This window comes from Nerophis lumbriciformis, linkage group LG29 (genome assembly GCF_033978685.3).
Source record: "Nerophis lumbriciformis linkage group LG29, RoL_Nlum_v2.1, whole genome shotgun sequence".
NCBI classification, from domain to species: domain Eukaryota; kingdom Metazoa; phylum Chordata; class Actinopteri; order Syngnathiformes; family Syngnathidae; genus Nerophis; species Nerophis lumbriciformis.
Window position 1 is genome coordinate 24952555 of NC_084576.2, and position 19946 is coordinate 24972500.

At 40.0% G+C, this 19946-nt stretch overlaps 1 protein-coding gene across 2 annotated transcripts in view; it reads left to right on the forward strand.

The window, feature by feature from the left end:
• Positions 1–19946, forward strand: part of LOC133572025 (plasma membrane calcium-transporting ATPase 1-like) — a 55476-nt gene that overhangs the window by 23173 nt on the left and 12357 nt on the right. Inside the window, exons 6-12 of one of the 2 annotated variants that reach the window (XM_061924642.1) lie at positions 43–237; positions 928–951; positions 11232–11378; positions 11481–11695; positions 11767–12009; positions 15960–16201; positions 16270–16504. In XM_061924642.1, coding sequence (XP_061780626.1) covers positions 43–237; positions 928–951; positions 11232–11378; positions 11481–11695; positions 11767–12009; positions 15960–16201; positions 16270–16504 — 1301 coding nt within the window. The remainder of the gene's footprint in view (positions 1–42; positions 238–927; positions 952–11231; positions 11379–11480; positions 11696–11766; positions 12010–15959; positions 16202–16269; positions 16505–19946) is intronic. The other variant, XM_061924643.1, reaches the window with a different exon arrangement.

The window sequence follows — 19946 nt, forward strand, 5'->3', positions numbered from 1 at the left end:
AAAGTACCTAACAGACAAACACATGTTGTGGGGCGCCCGCAGGCACGCACGTGATGGAGGGCTCGGGCAAGGTGGTGGTGACGGCGGTGGGCGTCAACTCTCAGACGGGCATCATCTTTGCCCTGCTGGGCGCCGGCGAGGACGGCGAGGGCGGCGACGAGGACAAGGCTGAGAAGGAGAAGAAGAAGAGGAGCAAAAGGAAAGAGGAGCTCAAGAAGAGGAAGAAAGACATGAAAGGTACATCTCGTTTGTTGTGGGCATACCTCATAATAACAATATTTTCATAATAATATCCATCCATCCATCCATTTTCTACTGCTTAATATAATATATTATAATATAATTTAACATAATATGATATAATATACTATAATATATTGTATGATATGATATATTATTATATAATATAGTATAATAATAAGATATGATATGATAATATAATATAACATATTATAATATAAATATCATGTCATTTGATATAAGATATTATAATATAATATAATGTAAGATATTATGATATGATATAAAATAACATTGTATTATAATATAATATAATATGATATATTATAATATAATATAATAATATAATATGATATGATATAGTATAACATATTAGATTAATAATATCAAATAATATAATAACATATAGTATGATATAAAAAAATTAATATGATATGATATGATATAATATAATGTAATATAACATATTATAATATCATCTAATACCATATAATATATGATAATATAATATGATATAATATAATAAAATATAACATATATAATTCAATATAATATAATGAATTATGATATATATATATAATATAGTAAATAATAGTATAATGTAATATAGTACAATATAATATAATATATAATGTATTGTAACTGAGCTAATACAAAAATCAATCATCAGCTGTTACACTTTTACAGCCAAGGAGAAAAAAGCCAAGAAAGGTAAGCGACATCTAACTGCTTCTTTCAGCTTTTTACTGCTTTTTATCGCCTCTAACAGCTTTTAACTGCTTCCATAGGCCTCTGTCAGCTTCTAATTGGCTCTGAAGGCTTCTAACTGCTTCTAATTGGTTCTAAATGCTACTGTCGCCTTCCAACTGGTTCTGTAGGCTTTTAACTGGTCCTGAAGGCTTCTAACTGCTTTTGTAACTGCTTCTAATTGGTTCTAAATGCTACTGTCGCCTTCTAACTGGTTCTGTAGGCTTTTAACTGGTTCTAAAGGCTTCTAACTGCTTTTGTAACTGCTTCTAATTGGTTCTAAAGGCTTCTAACTACTTCTAATTGGTTCTAAAGGCTTCTAACTACTTCTAATAGTATTTAATTGCTTCTGTCAGCTTCTAACTGATTTTATAGGCTTTTATTAGGTTCAAAATGCTTTTAACTGCTTCTAATGGCTTTTAACTGGTTCTAAAGGCTTCTAAATGCTTCTAATTGGTTCTTAATGCTTCTGTCAGCTTCTAATTGATTCTTATTCGCTCTAATGTGTTTTAACGGTTCCTATAGGCTTCTGTCAGCTTCTAATTGGTTATGAGGCTTCTAACTGCTTTTGTAACTGCTTCTAATGGTTTTTTAAATGTTCTAAAGGGTTCTAGCTGCTCATGTCAGTTTCTAATTGGTTCTAAAGGCTTCTAACTACTGCTAGGTTCTAAAGGCTTCTAACGTCTTATAAGTTCTAAAGGCTTCTAACTAATTCTAGGTTGTAAAGACTTCTAACTACTTGTAATTGGTTCTAAAGGTTTGTAATGGCTTTTAACTGGTTCTAAAGACTTCTAACTACTTTTAATTGGTTCTAAAGGCTTCTAATGGCTTTTAACTGGTTCTAAAGACTTCTAACTACTTTTAATTGGTTCTAGAGGCTTCTAATGGCTTTTAACTGGTTCTAAAGGCTTCTACTGCTTTTAATTGGTTCTAAATGCTTCTGTTAGCTTTTAACTGATTCTTACTCACTCCAATGGATTCTAACTGGTCCTACAGGATTCAGTCAGCTCCTAATTGGTTATAAAGGCTTCTAACCGCTTTTGTAACTGCTTCTAACTGGTTTTAATGGCTTCTAAATATTCTAAAGGGTTCAAGCTGCTCCTGTCAGCTTTTGACTGGTTCTAAAGTATTCTAACAACTTCTAGGTTCTAAATGCTTCTAACTTCTTATAGGTTCTAAAGGCTTCCAAGTACTTCTAGGTTCTAAAGACTTTAACTAATTCTAATTGGTTCTAATGGCTTTTAACTGGTTCTAACAACTTCTAACTACTTCTGATTGGTTCTAAAAGCTTCTAATGGCTTTTAACTGGTTCTAAAGACTTCTAACTACTTGTAATTGGTTCTAAATGCTTCTGTCAGCTTCTAACGGATTCTTACTCCCTGTAATGGATTTTAACTGGTCCTACAGGCTTCTGTCAGCTTCTAATTGGTAATAAAGGCTTCTAACTGCTTTTGTAACTGCTTCGAACTGGTTCTAATGGTTTCTAAATGTTCTAAAGGGTTCTAGCTGCTTCTATCAGTTTCTAACTGGTTCTAAAGGCATCTAACTACTTCTAGGTTCTGAAGGCTTCTAACTACTTCTAAGTTCTAAAGGCTTCTAACGACTTCTAAGTTCCAAAGGCTTCTAACTACTCCTATGTTCGAAAGCCTTCTAACTACTTCTAGGTTCTGAAGGCTTCTAACTACTTCTATGTTCTAAAGGCTTCTTATGACTTCTAATTGGTACTAAAGGCTTCTAACTACTTATAATTGTATCTAATAGCTTCTGTCAGCTTCTAACTGGTGTACATTAGATAAAAAAAGCTATCATGCTAATGTTAACACGCTAAAATGCTAACTGTAACATGCATCAAACACCAAAATATATCACTCTGCGATGCATACCTGAATAAAATGTTTAGAAAGTTAGTATGCTAATGTTAGAATACATCAAGTACCAAAAAATACGACTGAAGTGTATACTTATAAATTTAGCTTAAAAAGCTAGCCTATTAAAGTTAGCATGCTAACAGGTAGCATTTGCCAAGTAATACAATATTTGACGCTGTGATGTGTACCTGTAAAAGTAGCAAAAAAGCCAACATGCTAATATATAAATTTTGTGGGGAAACAATATGCTAACATACTAACAATATTATGCTTGCCGTTAGCATCGGTAAAATACCAAAATATATGACACTGAGGTGTAAATTTGCTAAAGAAAAGCTATCATGCTAATGTTAACGCGCTAAAATACTAACGGTAACATGCATCAAATACCAAAATATATCACTCTGCGATGCAACCTGAATTAAATGTTTAGAAAGTTAGTATGCTAATGTTAGAATACATCAAATACCGAAAACTACGAGTGAAGTGTGTACTTATAAATTTAGCCAGAAAAGCTACTAAAGTTAGCATGCTAACAGGTAGCATTTGCCAAGTAATAAAATATTTGACCTGTAAAAGTAGCAAAAAAGCCAACATGCTAATATACAAATTTTGTGTGGATGTTGACGAGTCAAAGCCGAACTGAAATTCTGACAGTTAGCACGCTGGCTTGATAGCGTCAAGTAACAACAAATATGAGCTAAATGTCCTAAAAAAGCTAGCATGCTAACAGTATTATGCTAACAATATTATGCTTACCGTTAGCATCAGTGAAATACCAAGATATATGACACTGAGGTGTACATTTTCTAAAAAAAAAAAAAAAAAAAAGCTATCATGCTATACTAACTGTAACATGCGTCAAGTACCAAAATATATCACAAGTAAATAAAATATTTGACGCTGAGGTGTATACCTGTAAAAGTAGCAGAAAAGCCATCATGCTTATTTACAGATTTTGTGTGGATGTTGACGAGTCAAAGCTAAACTGAAATTCTGACAGTTAGCACGCTAGCTTGATAGCGTCAAGTAACAAAAAATATGAGCTAAATCATCTAAAAAAGCTAGCATGCTAACAGTATTATGCTAACAATATTATGCTTACCGTTGGCATCAGTGAAATACCAAAATATACGACACTGAGGTGTAAATTTGCTAAAAAAAAAAAAAGCTATCATGCTAATGTTAACACGCTAAAATACTAACTGTAACATGCGTCAAGTACCAAAATATATCACTCTGCGATGCATACCTGAATAAAATGTTTAGAAAGTTAGTATGCTAATGTTAGAATACATCAAGTACCAAAAAATATGACCGAAGCCTACTAAAGTTAGCATGCTAACAGATAGCATTTGCCAAGTAATAAAATATTTGATGCTGAGGTGTATACCTGTAAAAGTAGCAAAAAACCCAACATGCTAATATACAAATTTTGTGTGGATGCTGACGAACCAGAAGCCAAACTGAAATGCTGACAGTTAGCACGCTGGCCTGATAGCGTCAAGTAACAAAAAGTATGAGCGAAATTATCTAAAAAAGCTAGCATGCTAACAGTATTATGCTAACAATATCATGCCTACCGTCAGCATCAGTGAAATACCAAAATATATGACACTGAGGTGTAAATTTGCTAAAAAAAAAAAAGCTATCATGCTAATGTTAACAGGCTAAAATACTAACTGTAACATGCGTCAAGTACCAAAATATATCACAAGTAAATCAAATATTTGACGCTGAGGTGTATACCTGTAAAAGTAGCAGAAAAGCCAACATGCTAATTTACAAATTTTGTGTGGGTGTTGACGAGTCAAAGCTAAACTGAAATTCTGACAGTTAGCACGCTGGCTTGATAGCGTCAAGTAACAAAAGATATGAGCTAAATCATCTAAAAAAGCTAGCATGCGAACAGTATTATGCTAACAATATTATGCTTACCGTTGGCATCAGTGAAATACCAAAATATACGACACTGAGGTGTAAATTTGCTAAAAAAAAAGCTATCATGCTAATGTTAACACGCTAAAATACTAACTGTAACATGCGTCAAGTACCAAAATATATCACTCTGCGATGCATACCTGAATAAAATGTTTAGAAAGTTAGCATGCTAATGTTAGAATACATTAAGTACCAAAAAATGCGAGTGAAGTGTATACTTATAAATTTAGCTAAAAAAGCTACTAAAGTTAGCATGCTAACAGATAGCATTTGTCAAGTAATAAAATATTTGATGCTGATGCCTGTAAAAGTAGCAAACCAAAGCTACCATGCTAAAGTCCATGTGAGTCCATGGCTCCGGTGGTCCCCACATGGCTCCAGTCCCTAGCAGACCCTCCCCCCTCTGTGGGCGGAGCAACAGCAGGTGCTCCTGACTCTGTTGATGCTGATTAGCAGCAAGCAGATTAGCCTTCTTAAGCTGGCCAGCTTCTTTCTTCTACCTGCTGCTTCTGCCCCCATGTCCACTAAGAACCACCTTACTGAGCTCAGATCAGCATGCCCGCACACACACATACACACACACACACACACACACACACACACACACACACACACACACACACACACACACACACACACACACACACACACACACTTTCCACTGGCAGTTGGTGCTTTGACCTGCTCCTTGTCGTTCAAGCAAGGATTGTTTGGTTAACTTGATGCTTAATTGTTTGCATTCAGCAGCGCCTCACACACACATACACACACACACACTCTAAGGATTAGACACACACACACACACACACACACACACACACACACACACACACACACACGCAGGCGCCCGCACACACACCAGCTGTCCTGTCACGCGTTGTTAGCATGTCTTGGCCAATTCATTAGGTACACACACTCTAATGGGATTCGTTTCAAATCGGCACCAACAGCTGTTTCTAATGATCTTGATCTTGCCCAAGCTAAATATTACAAACACGTTTCTGGATCATTTGGATACGAGTGTTTGGACTGTAGACACACAAACACCGCGAACACCTGCCAAGGAAACACGGTGAAGAGGAAGCCAGGCGAACAGGGAGTTAGCCAGGATACGAGGGAGATAGCCAGGCTACCAGGAAGAAGTTAGCCAGGCTACCAGGAAGAAGTTAGCCTGGCTACAAGGGAAGTTAGCAAACTTACCAGGAAGTTAGAGAAGTTACTAGGAAGTTAGCCTGGCTACTAGAAAGTTATCCAAGTTACCAGTACGTTAGACCAGTTACTAGGAAGTTAGCCAATATACTTGAAAGTTCGCGAAGCTACAAGGAAGTTAGCCAGGTTACCAGGGAGTAGGCCAAGTCACTAGTAAGTTAGCCAGGTTACCAGGAAGTTAGCCAATATACTTGAACGTTCGCAAAGCTACAAGGAAGTTAGCCAGGTTACCAGGGAGTAAGCCAAGTTACGAGGAAGTTAGCCAAGTAACCAGGAAGTTAGCCAAGTTACAAGGAAGTTCGCCAAGCTACAAGGACGATAGTCAGGCTATCAGGAGTTTGCCAAAATACAAGGAAGTTAGCTAAAATATGAAGAAGTTAGTCAGGCTACAAGGAAGTTAGCGAGGCGACAAATAAGCTAACCAGGTTACCAGGAAGTTATCTAAGTTACAGGAAAGTTCACCAAGATACCAGTAAGATGTTAGCCAGGCACCCAGGCAATTAGCCAAGTTACAAAAACGTTAGCCAGACTACCAGAGAGTTAGTCAGGCTACCAGGGAGTTAGCCAAAATACAAATAAGTTAGTCAGGCTACAAGGAAGTTGGCGAGGTTACCAGGGAGTTAGCCAAGTTACCAGGAAGTTAGCCTGGTTAACAGGGAGTAAGCTAAGTTACTAGGAAGTTAGCAAGGTTACGAAGAAGGTAGGCAAGTTACTTGGAAGTTAGCCACGCTACAAGGAAGTTGGCCAAGTTAACAAGGAGATAGCCAAGCTACCAGGACGAAGGTAGCCAGGCTACAAGGGAGTTAGCCAAATTACCAGGACGTTAGAAGTTACTAGGAAGTTAGCCTGGCTACTAGAAAGTTAGTCAAGTTACCAGTATGTTAGACAGGTTATTAGGAAGTTAGCCTGGCTATTAGGAAGTTAGCCAGGCGACAAATAATCTAACCATATTACCAGGGAGTAACCAAGTTACTAGTAAGTTAGCCAGGTTACCAGGAAGTTAGCCAATATACTTGAATGTTCTCCAAGCTACAAGGAAGTTAGCCATGTTACCAGGGAGTAAGCAAAGTTACGAGGAAGTTAGCCAGGTAACCAGGAAGTTAGCCAAGTTACTCGGAAGTTCGCCAAGCTATAAGTAAGTTAGTCAGGCTACCAGGAGTTAGCCAAAATATAAGGATGTTAGTCAGGCTACAAGGAAGTTAGTGAGGCGACAAATAAGCTAACCAGGTTACCAGGAAGTTATCTAAGTTACAGGAAAGTTCACCAAGATACCAGTAAGATGTTAGCCAGGCAATTAGCCAAGTTACAAAGACGTTAGCCAGGCTACCAGTGAGTCAGTCAGGCTGCCAGGGAGTTAGTCGGGCAACCAGGGAGTTAGCCAAAATACAAAGAAGTTAGTCAGGCTACAAGAAAGTTGGCGAAGTTACCAGGGAGTTAGCCAAGTTACCAGGAAGTTAGCCTGGTTAACAGGGAGTAAGCTAAGTTACTAGGAAGTTAGCAAGGTTACTAAGAAGTTAGGCAAGTTACTTGGAAGTTAGCCAAGCTACAAGGAAGTTGGCCAAGTTAACGAGGAGATAGCCAGGCTACCAGGACAAAGGTAGCCAGGCTACAAGGGAGTTAGCCAAATTACCAGGAAGTTAGAAGTTAGTAGGAAGTTAGCCTGGCTACTAGAAAGTTAGCCAAGTTACCAGTACGTTAGACAAGTTACTAGGAAGTTAGCCTGGCTACTAGGAAGTTAGCCAGGCGACAAATAATCTAACCATATTACCAGGGAGTAACCAAGTTACTAGTAAGTTAGCCAGGTTACCAGGAAGTTAGCCAATACACTTGAACGTTCGCCAAGCTACAAGGAAGTTAGCCAGGTTACCAGGGAGTAAGCAAAGTTACAAGGAAGTTAGCCAGGTAACCAGGAAGTTAGCCAAGTTACTCGGAAGTTCGCCAAGCTATAAGTAAGTTAGTCAGGCTACCAGGAGTTAGCCAAAATATAAGGAAGTTAGTCAGGCTACAAGGAAGTTAACGAGGCGACAAATAAGCTAACCAGGCTACCAGGAAGTTATCTAAGTTACAGGAAAGTTCACCATGATACCAGTAAGATGCTAGCCAGGCAATTAGCCAAGTTACAAAGACGTTAGCCAGGCTACCAGTGAGTCAGTCAGGCTGCCAGGGAGTTAGTCGGGCAACCAGGGAGTTAGCCAAGTTACGAGGAAGTTAGCCTGGTTAACAGGGAGTAAGCTAAGTTACTAGGAAGTTAGCAAGGTTACTAAGAAGTTAGGCAAGTTACTTGGAAGTTAGCCAAGCTACAAGGAAGTTGGTCAAGTTAACGAGGAGATAGCCAGGCTACCAGGACAAAGGTAGCCAGGCTACAAGGGAGTTAGCCAAATTACCAGGAAGTTAGAGAAGTTACTAGGAAGTTAGCCTGGCTACTAGAAAATTAGCCAAGTTACCAGTACGTTAGACAGGTTATTAGGAAGTTAGCCTGGATACTAGGAAGTTAGCCAGGCGACAAATAAGCTAACCAGGTTACCAGGAAGTTATCTAGGTTACAGGAAATTTCATCAGGATAACAGTAAGATGTTAGCCAGGCACCAAGGCAATTAGCCAAGTTACAAAGACGTTAGCCAGACTACCAGAGAGTTAGTCAGGCTACCAGGGAGTTAGTCAGGCTACCAGGGAGTTAGCCAAAATACAAATAAGTTAGTCAGGATACAAGAAAGTTGGCGAAGTTACCAGGGAGATAGCCAACATACCAGGAAATTAGCCCGGTTACCATGGAGTAAGCCAAGTTAGCAAGTCAGCAAGGTTACTAAGGAGTTAGGCGAGTTACTTGGAAGTTAGCCAAGTTACAAGGAAGTTAGCCAGGTTACCAGGGAGTAAGCCAGGTTACCAGGGAGTAAGCCAAGTTACGAGGAATTTAGCCAGGTAACCAGGAAGTTAGCCAAGTTACTCGGAAGTTCGCCAAGCTACAAGGAAGTTAGTCAGGCTGCCAGAAGTTAGCCAAAATATAAGGAAGTTAGTGAGGCGACCAGGAGTTAGCCAAAATATAAGGAAGTTAGTCAGGCTATAAGGAAGTTAGCGAGGCGACAAATAAGCTAACCAGGTTACCAGGAAGTTATCTAAGTTGCAGGAAAGTTCACCAAGATACCACTAAGATGTTAGCCAGGCATCAAAGCAACTAGTCAAGTTACAAAGACGTTAGCCAGGCTACCAGAGAGTTAATCAGGCTACCAGGGAGTTAGCCAAAATACAAAGAAGTTAGCCAAGTTACAAGGAAGATAGCCAGGTTACCAGGGAGTAAGCCAAGTTACTAGGAATTTAGCCAGGTAACGAGGAAGTTAGCGAAGTTGCTAGGAAGTTTGTCAGATTACGAATGAGTTAGGCAAGTTACTTGGTAGTTAGCCAAGCTACAAGGAAGTTAGTCAGGCTACCAGGTAGTTAGCCACAATATTAGGAATTTAGTCAGGCTACAAGAAAGGCGAGGTTACCAGGGAGTAAGCCAAGTTACCAGGAAGTTAGTACAGTAACTTTGCTAACTTTGTACAGTAACTTTGCTAACTTTGTATAGTAACCTGGCTGACTTTATGTAGTAACTTTGCTTACTTTGTACAGTAATCTGGCTAACTTTATATAGTAACTTTGCTAACTTTGTATAGTAACCTGGCTAACTTTGTATAATAACTTTGCTAACTTTGTATAGTAACCTGGCTAACTTTGTATAATAACTTTTCTAACTTTGTATCATAACCTGGCTAACTTTGTATAATAACTTTGTATAGTAACCTGGCTAACTTTACATAGTAACTTTGCTAACTTTGTATCGTAACCTGGCTAGCTTTGTATAATAACTTTGTATAGCAACCTGGCTAACTTTATATAGTAACTTTGCTAACTTTGTATCGTAACCTGGCTAACTTTGTATAATAACTGTGCTAACTTTGTATAGTAACCTGGCTAACTTTATATAGGAACTTTGCTAACTTTGTATTGTAACCTGGCTAACTTTGTATAGTAACCTGGCTAACTTTGTATAATAACTTTGTATAGTAACCTGGCTAACTTTACATAGTTACTTTGCTAACGTTGTATCGTAACCTGGCTAGCTTTGTATAATAACTTTGTATAGTAACCTGGCTAACTTTATATAGTAACTTTGCTAACGTTGTATCGTAACCTGGCTAGCTTTGTATAATAACTTTGTATAGTAACCTGGCTAACTTTATATAGTAACTTTGCTAACTTTGTATCGTAACCTGGCTAACTTTGTATAATAACTTTGCTAACTTTTTATAGTAACCTGGCTAACTTTGTATAATAACTTTGCTAACTTTGTATTGTAACCTGGCTAACTTTGTATAGTAACCTGGCTAACTTTGTATAATAACTTTGCATAGTAACCTGGCTAACTTTGTATAATAACTTTGATAACTTTGTATCATAACCTGGCTAACTTTGTATAATAACTTTGTATAGTAACCTGGCTAACTTTACATAGTAACTTTGCTAACTTTGTAGCGTAACCTGGCTAGCTTTGAATAATAACTTTGTATAGTAACCTGGCTAACTTTATATAGTAACTTTGCTAACTTTGTAATGTAACCTGGCTAACTTTGTATAATAACTTTGCTAACTTTGTATAGTAACCTGGCTAACTTTATATAGTAACCTTGCTAACTTTGTATAGCAATCTAGCTAACTTTGTATAATAACTTTGCTAACTTTTTATAGTAACCTGGCTAACTTTGTATAATAACTTTGCTAACTTTGCTAACCTGCGATGAGGTGGCGACTTGTCCAGGGTGTACACCGCCTTCCGCCCGATTGTAGCTGAGATAGGCTCCAGCGCCCCCCGCGACCCCAAAAGGGAATAAGCGGTAGAAAATGGATGGATGAACTTTGTATAGTAACCTGGCTAACTTTATATAGGAACTTTACTAACTTTGTATAGTAACCTGACTAACTTTGTATAGTAACCTGGCTAACTTTGTATAATAACTTTGCCAACTTTGTATAGTAACCTGGCTAACTTTATGTAATAACTTTGCTAACTTTGTATAGTAACCTGGCTAACGTTGTATAATAATCTGGCTAACTTTATGGAGTAAACTGGCTAACTTAAGTTTTGTTACGTGTACGTGCACCACTCTTGGATAGTTTCTGTGATAATTTCTTTGAATTAATAAAATGAAATGAAAATTTGGGAGATCCGATTGTCAACGTATTCCCGTATAGAGAGGAACAAAGACGGTGCCACCGTGGAGATGCAGCCTCTCAACGAGGACGCAGAGCATGAGAAGAAGAAGAACAGCCCGAGGAAGAAGGACAAGTCCGTCCTCCAGGGGAAGCTCACCAAGCTGGCTGTGCAGATCGGCAAAGCAGGTACGTGTCAAAGAACTCCTCATCCACAGGGGGCAGCAGAGTCACTGACCGTGTTCGGGGTTCACAGAAGTGGATCTAACATGTCGCTTTGTCCGCCGCCAGGTCTCTTCATGTCGGCGCTCACCGTCCTCATCCTCATCACGCGCTTCTTGATTGACACCTTCTGGATGCAGGGCATCCTGTGGACCAGCGACTGCGTGCCCATCTACATTCAGTTCCTGGTCAAGTTCTTCATCATCGGCGTGACCGTGCTGGTGGTGGCCGTGCCTGAAGGTCTGCCTCTGGCCGTCACTATCTCCCTGGCCTACTCTGTCAAGGTGTGTCTTCTAGAAGCTCCTGGAACCCACAGGTTGGACACCAAGGCTGACACTGTCTTCTTCTGTGTTAGAAAATGATGAAGGACAACAACCTGGTCCGCCACCTGGACGCCTGCGAGACCATGGGCAACGCCACCGCCATCTGCTCGGACAAGACGGGCACGCTGACCATGAACCGCATGACGGTGGTCCAGGCCTACATCGCCGGCTGCTACCACAAGAAGGTGCCCGAGTCCGACCTCATCCCCGCAAAGGTTCTGGACCTGCTGGTTCTGGGAATTGGGGTCAACTGCGCCTACACCACCAAGATTATGGTGAGATGTAAAAATAGCCGTGTGTGTTTCGGGCCAAGTTGATGTTGGAAGGAAGCCACAGCGGCTTAGAGAGATACCTGTCTGATTGACCAACACTGATCAGATGAGATGGTTCTGGACTCAAGTTCTTTGGTTTCATCTACGTTTTTCCACTAAGCACTATCCTATGGTTCAGTTCAGGTCAGATATCTCTGTAAGGGTTCCTAAAACACAATCAGAACACTTGGACTTCCCGTTCTAAACCAAACCGTTCATGAACCAAACAATTCTGAACTGTACTGGGATGAACCAAACAGTTATGAACCAAACTGTTCTGAACCCAACTGTCCTGAACTAAACCATACTGAACCAAACTGTTCATGAACTAAACCGTTATGAAATAAACTGTGAATGAACCAAACTGTTAATGAACTAAACTGTTATGAACCAAACCGTTATGAACCAAACTGTTCATGAACCAAACCCTTCATGATCTAAACCGTTATGAACCAAACCGTTCATGAATTAAATCGTTATGAACCAAACTGTTCATGAACAGTTCTGAAACAATACCATTCAGAACCGAACTGTTCATGAACCAAACCGTTAATGAAGCAAACTGCTCTAAACCGTTCTGAACCAAACTGTTCTGGACCAAATTGTTTATATACTAAACCGTTCTGAACCCAACCGTTCATGAAATAAACCGTTCAAAACCAAACTGTTCATGAACTTAACTGTTAATGAACTAAACTGTTCTGAACCAACCTGTTCATGAAACATTCTGAAACAAAACCATTCAGAACCGTATTGTTTATGAACTAGACCATTCTGAACCAAAAGATGAACCAAACTGCTCTAAACTGTTCTGAACCAAACTGTTCTGGACCAAACTGTTCATGAACTAAACCATTCTGAACCCAAACGTTCATGTACTCAACGGTTCTGAACCAAACTGTTCGGAACCATACTTTGATGAACCAAATTGTTCATGGTCTAAACGGTTCGAAACCAAACTGTTCATAAACTTAACTGTTATGAACTAAACTGTTAATGAACTAAACCATTATGAACCAAACCGTTCATGAACTTAACCGTGCTGAACCAACCTGTTCATGAACCGTTCTGAAACAAAATCATTCAGAACCGAATTGTTTATGAACTAAACCGTTCTGAACCAAACTGTTTATGAACCGTTCTGAAACAAAATCATTCAGAACCGAATTGTTTATGAACTAAACCGTTCTGAACCAAACCGGTGATGAACCAAACTGCTCTAAACTGTTCTGAACCAAACTGTTCTGGACCAAATTGTTCATAAACTAATTTGCGGTCTCATGTTTTGGACACTCTGGTGAAGAGAGGAGTGGAGTTGGCTCGATGGTGGGGGAGGATGCCGGTCGGACCTGGCAGGTCCAAACGCATTGTGAGGGTTCCGTGGGAATGTCTAGCAGAGTCTCTCTTCAGAGAGAATTTCAATTCCCACTGATGGAAGGACTTTGAACAGGTAACGAGGTTGCGCTGGACATTGAGTCCGAGTGGACCATGTTCCGTACCTCTCTTGTCGAGGCGGCCAATCAAAGCTGTGACCGCAAGGTGGTTGGTGCCTACCGTGGTGGTAATTCCAGAGGGATGCCGTCAAGCTGAAGAAGGAGTTCTATCATGGGTCATGGGACCTTGGAGGTAGTAGACAGGCCAAACGGTGTGTGGCTTTGGGGGTCGACTGTGCAACATTGCATGGTGGTCGGGGGCGGTACCTCTGGATTGACAGAACGAGGTTGAGGTTCTTCTCTTCAAAAAGGGGAAGCAGAGGGTGTGTTCCAACTATCGTGACACTCCTCAGCCTTCCTGGTAAGGTCTACTCAGGTGTACTGGAGAGGAGTCTATGCCGGAAAGTCGAACCTCAGATTCAGGAGGAGCAGTGTGGTTTTTATTCTGGTCGTGGAACTGTGGACCAGCTCTATACTCTTGGCAGGGTCCTCAAGGGTGCATGGGAGTTTGCCCAACCAGTCGACATGTTCATTGTGGACTTGGAGAAGGCATTTGACAGCGTCCTTCCAGAAGTCCTGTGGGGAGTGCTCAGAGAGTATGGGGTATTGGATCGCCTGATTGTGGCGGTTTGCTCCCTGTATGATCAGCGTCAGAGCTTGGTCCCCATTGCCGGCAGTAAGTCGGACCCGTTTCCAGTAAGGGTTGGACTCCGCCAGGGCTGCCCTTTGTCACCGGTTCTGTTCATAACTTTTATGGACAGAATTTCCAGGCGCTGAGTTTGAGGGGGTCCGGTTTGGTGACTATAGGATAAGGTCTCTGCTTTTTGATGTGGCCCTGATAGTTGTACTGGCCAGGATCCTCAGTGCTCACTGGGTCGATTCGCAGCTGAGTGTGAAGCGAGTGGGATGAGAATCAGCACCTCCAAGTCAGAGTCCATGATCCTCGCCCGGAAAAGGGTGGAGTGCCATCTCCGGGTTGGGGAGGACATCTTGCCTCAGGTGGAGTCTTGTTCACGAGAAGTGAAGTGTGGATCGTGAGATAGACCGGAAGTTCGGTGCGGCGTCTGCAGTGATGCGGAACCTGTATCGATCCGTCATGGTAAAGAAGGAGCTGAGTCGGAAGGCAAAGCTCTCAATTTACTGGTCGATCTACGTCCCCATCCTCACCTATGGTCATGAGCTTTGGGTTATGACCGAAAGGACAAGTTCTCGGGTTTCCTCCGTCGGGTGGCGGGGCTCTCCCTTAGAGATAGGGTGTGAACCTCTGTCATTCGGGAGGAGCCCAAAGTAAAGCGCTGCTTCTCCACATCAGGAGGTGCCAGATGAGGTGGTTTGGGCATCTGGTCAGGATGCCCCCCCCCTTGGACACCCCCCGGGGAGGTGTTTAGGGCGCATCCGACCGGTAGGAGGCCACGGGGAAGACCCAGGGCACGTTAGAAAGACTCTGTATACCAGCTGGCCTGGGAAAGCCTCGGAATCCCCCGGAAGGAGCTGGACAAAGTGGCCTGGGAAGATGGAAGTCTGTGTTTTCTCTGCTTAGGCTGCTGCCCCTGCGACCTGACCTCGGATAAGCGGAAGAAGATGGATGGATGAATATTATATAGTTTTGTTTTTGTTTTTGTTTACGTACACTGTAAACAAAAATCTTTAGATTTTACAGTAGAAAAACTGTCAACTCAGTCGCATATTACTTGAAATGGAAAAACAGTACCACGTTATTTTGGTACTTTCTGGCAACAGAGCTACCATTGTTTTACTGTAAAAAAAAAACTAACTGCGGTACCATCCATCCATCCATCTTCTTCCGCTTATCCGAGGTCGGGTCGCGGGGGCAGCAGCCTAAGCAGGGAAGCCCAGACTTCCCTCTCCCCAGCCACTTCGTCCAGCTCCTCCCGGGGGACCCCGAGGCGTTCCCAGGCCAGCCGGGAGACATAGTCTTCCCAACGTGTCCTGGGTCTTCCCCGCGGCCTCCTACTGGTCGGACGTGCCCTAAACACCTCCCTAGGGAGGCGTTCGGGTGGCATCCTGACCAGATGCCCGAACCACCTCATCTGGCTCCTCTCGATGTGGAGGAGCAGCGGCTTTACTTTGAGCTCCTCCCGGATGGCAGAGCTTCTCACCCTATCTCTAAGGGAGAGCCCCGCCACCCGGCGGAGGAAACTCATTTCGGCCGCTTGTACCCGTGATCTTGTCCTTTCGGTCATAACCCAAAGCTCATGACCATAGGTGAGGATGGGAACGTAGATCGACCGGTAAATTGAGAGCTTTGCCTTCCGGCTCAGCTCCTTCTTCACCACAACGGATCGATACAGCGTCCGCATTACTGCGGTACCGTTGCTTCTATTTACAGTAATACACCGTAAAAACACCAACCGTAGACTTTACGGTAAAAACTATTTTAAACTATTGTTGTTTACTTCAGCACTAGCCCCGCCCACACATTCAACCGGTGGAAACTAACTTGCTCCTTCCCGCCTCCAGTCCCCCGACAAGGAGGGCGGTCTGCCTCGCCAGGTGGGCAACAAAACCGAGTGTGCCTTACTGGGACTCACCTTGGACCTGCGGCGGGACTACCAGAGCGTCCGCAACGACATCCCGGAGGAGAAGCTCTTCAAGGTGTACACCTTCAACTCCGTCAGGAAGTCAATGAGCACCGTGCTGAAGAACCACGACGGCAGCTACCGAATGTTCAGCAAGGGCGCCTCCGAGATCCTGCTCAGGAAGTAAGACCCCGGCCACGCCCCCTTGTGCTGGCAGACCCCGCCCTCCTTTACCTGTGCGCTCACTCCAGGTGCTGCCAGATCCTGATGGAAAACGGCGCGGCCAAAGCCTTCAAACCTCGCGACAGAGAGACGCTGATGACGACGGTGATAGAGCCCATGGCGTCCGAGGGTCTGAGGACCATCTGCCTGGCCTACAAGGACTTCACCCCCGCTGACGAGCCCGACTGGGACAACGAGAGCGACGTCCTGGCTGGACTCACCTGTATCGCCGTGGTTGGCATCGAGGATCCCGTACGACCGGAGGTACGCGTGTTCACACATTTACATTTCCTCACCTTGACCCTCATGACCCCCCTCACCTTCCTGTGCTTGGGGATGTACCGGTCATTAATGAGTGATATCGGCCGATACCGATCTTTAACTCCTATTAATCTATTTATCAACTTCTGCTTACTTTCTGCTGTCACGCACTTCCATCTACACTTCCTAAACACTCGTATTTATACTATATACTTGGTAATGATACTTGATAAGGATACTTGATTACAATACTTGATAAGGATACTTGATAAGGATACTTGATAAGAATACTTGATAACGATGCTTGACAACGATACTTGATAACTATACTTGACAACAATACTTGACAACGATACTTGATAACGATACTTGATAACGATACTTGATAACGATACTTGATAAGGATACTTGATAACGATACTTGATGACAATACTTAATTAAAATACTTGATAAAGATCCTTGAAAATGATACTTGACAATGATCCTTGACAATGATACTTGATAATGATACTTGATAATGATACTTGACAATGATACTTGATGATGATACTTGACGATGATACTTGATGATATTTGATAATAATACTTGACAATGATACTTGATGACGATACTTAATTAAAATACTTGATAAAGATCCTGGACAATGATACTTGACAATGATCCTTGACAATGATACTTGATAATGATACTTGATAATGATACTTGACGATGATACTTGATGATATTTGATAATACTACTTGATGATGATACTTGATAAGGATACTTGACAATGATACTTGATGACGATACTTAATTAAAATACTTGATAAAAATCCTTAACAATGATACTTGACAATGATCCTTGACAATGATACTTGATAATGATACTTGATGATGATACTTGATGATGATACTTGACAATGATACTTGATATTTGATAATAATACTTGATGATGATACTTGATAAGGATACGTGACAATGATACTTGATAAGGATACTTGACAATGATACTTGATGACGATACTTAATTAAAATACTTGATAAAGATCCTTGACAATGATACTTGATAATGATACTTGATAATCTTACTTGACGATGATACTTGATGATGATGCGTGACGATGATACTTGATGATGATGCGTGACGATGATCTTTGATAATAATACTTGATGATGATACTTGATAATGATACTTGATGATGATACTTGATAATGAAACTTGATATTGATACCTCTTAATAATATTTGATAATGATACCTCATAATGATATTTGATAATGATACTTGATGATATTTGATAATAATACTTGATGATGATACTTGATAAGGATACTTGACAATGATACTTGATGACGATACTTAATCAAAATACTTGATAATGATCCTTGACAATGATACTTGATAATGATACTTGATAATGATACTTGACGATGATACTTGCTGATATTTGATAATAATACTTGATGATGATACTTGATAATGATACTTGATGATACTTGATAATAATACTTGATGATGATACTTGATATTGATACCTCATAATGATACTTGATAATGATACCTCATAATGATACTTGATAATGATACTTGATTATCCATCCATCCATCCATTTTCTACCGCTTGTCCTTCTCGGGGTCGCGGGGAGTGCTGGAGCCTATCTGATACCTGATAATGATACTTGAAAATGACGCTTGATATTGATATTTGACAATGATACTTGATAACAATACTTGATAAAGATACCACATAATGATACTTGATAATGATACCTCGTATTGATACTTGACAATGATTACTCATAATGATACTTGATAATAGCTCATAATGATACTTGATAATGATACTTGATTGATACTTGATAATACTTGATGATTATACTTGATAACAATACTTGATGATGATACTTGATAATGATACCTGATATTGATACTTGATAATGATACTTGATGATGATTCCCCATAATGATACTTGATAATGATACCTCATGATGATATTTGGTTATGATACTTGATAATACTTGATGATGATACTTGATGTTGATACTTGTTAATGATACTTGATAATGATACTTCATAATCGTGCTTGATAATACCACGTATTGATACTTTATAATGATACCACATATTGATACCTCATATTGGTACTTGATAATGATACTTGATGATGATAATTGATATTGATACTTGATAACAATACTTGATAACGATACTTGAGAATGATACCACATAATGATACTTTATAATGATACCACATAATGATACCTCATATTGGTACTTGATGATGATACTTTATAATGATACTTGATGATTGATAATGATACTTGATGATGATACTTAATAACGATACTTGATAACGATACTTGAGAATGATACTTGAGAATGATACTTGATATTGATACCTGGTAATGATACTTGATAATGATACTTGATAATGGTACTTGATATTGATACTGTACCTCATGATGATACTTGATAATGGTACTTGATATTGATACTGTACCTCATGATGATACTTGATAATGATACTTGATAAATATACTTGATGATATTTGACAATGATACTTGATAATGATACTTGATAATGATACTTGATGACAATACTTGATAATAATACTTGATAATGGTGCCTGATAATGATACCACATATTTCATAATGATACCTCATAATGACACTTGATATTGATACATGATAATGACACCTCATAATGATACTTCTGCGATGAGGTGGCGACTTGTCCAGGGTGTACACCGCCTTCCGCCCGATTGTAGCTGAGATAGACTCCAGCGCCCCCCGCGACCCCAAAGGGAATAAGCGGTAGAAAATGGATGGATAATGATACTTGATAATGATACCTCATAATACTTCATGATACTTGACAATGATACTTCATATTGATACTTGATAATGATACCTCATAATGATACTTGATATTGATACTTGATAACAATACTTGATAATAATACTTGATAATGGTGCCTGATAATGATACCACATATTTCATAATGATACCTCATAATGACACTTGATATTGATACATGATAATGACACCTCATAATGATACTTGATAATGATACCTCATAATACTTCATGATACTTGACAATAATACTTGATAATGGTGCCTGATAATGATACCACATATTTTATAACAATACCACATAATGATACCTCATATTGACACTTGATATTGATACTTGATGACACCTCATAATGATACTTGATAATGATACCTCATAATGACACTTGATATTGATACCACATAATGATACTTGATAATGATATCTCAAAATGAGACTTGATATTGATATTTGATAATGATACTACATAATGATACTTGATAATGATACCTCATAATGACACTTGATATTGATACTTGATAATGATACCACATAATGATAATTGATAATAATATTTAATGATTATACTTGATAATGATACCTCATAATGTTACTTGATATTGAT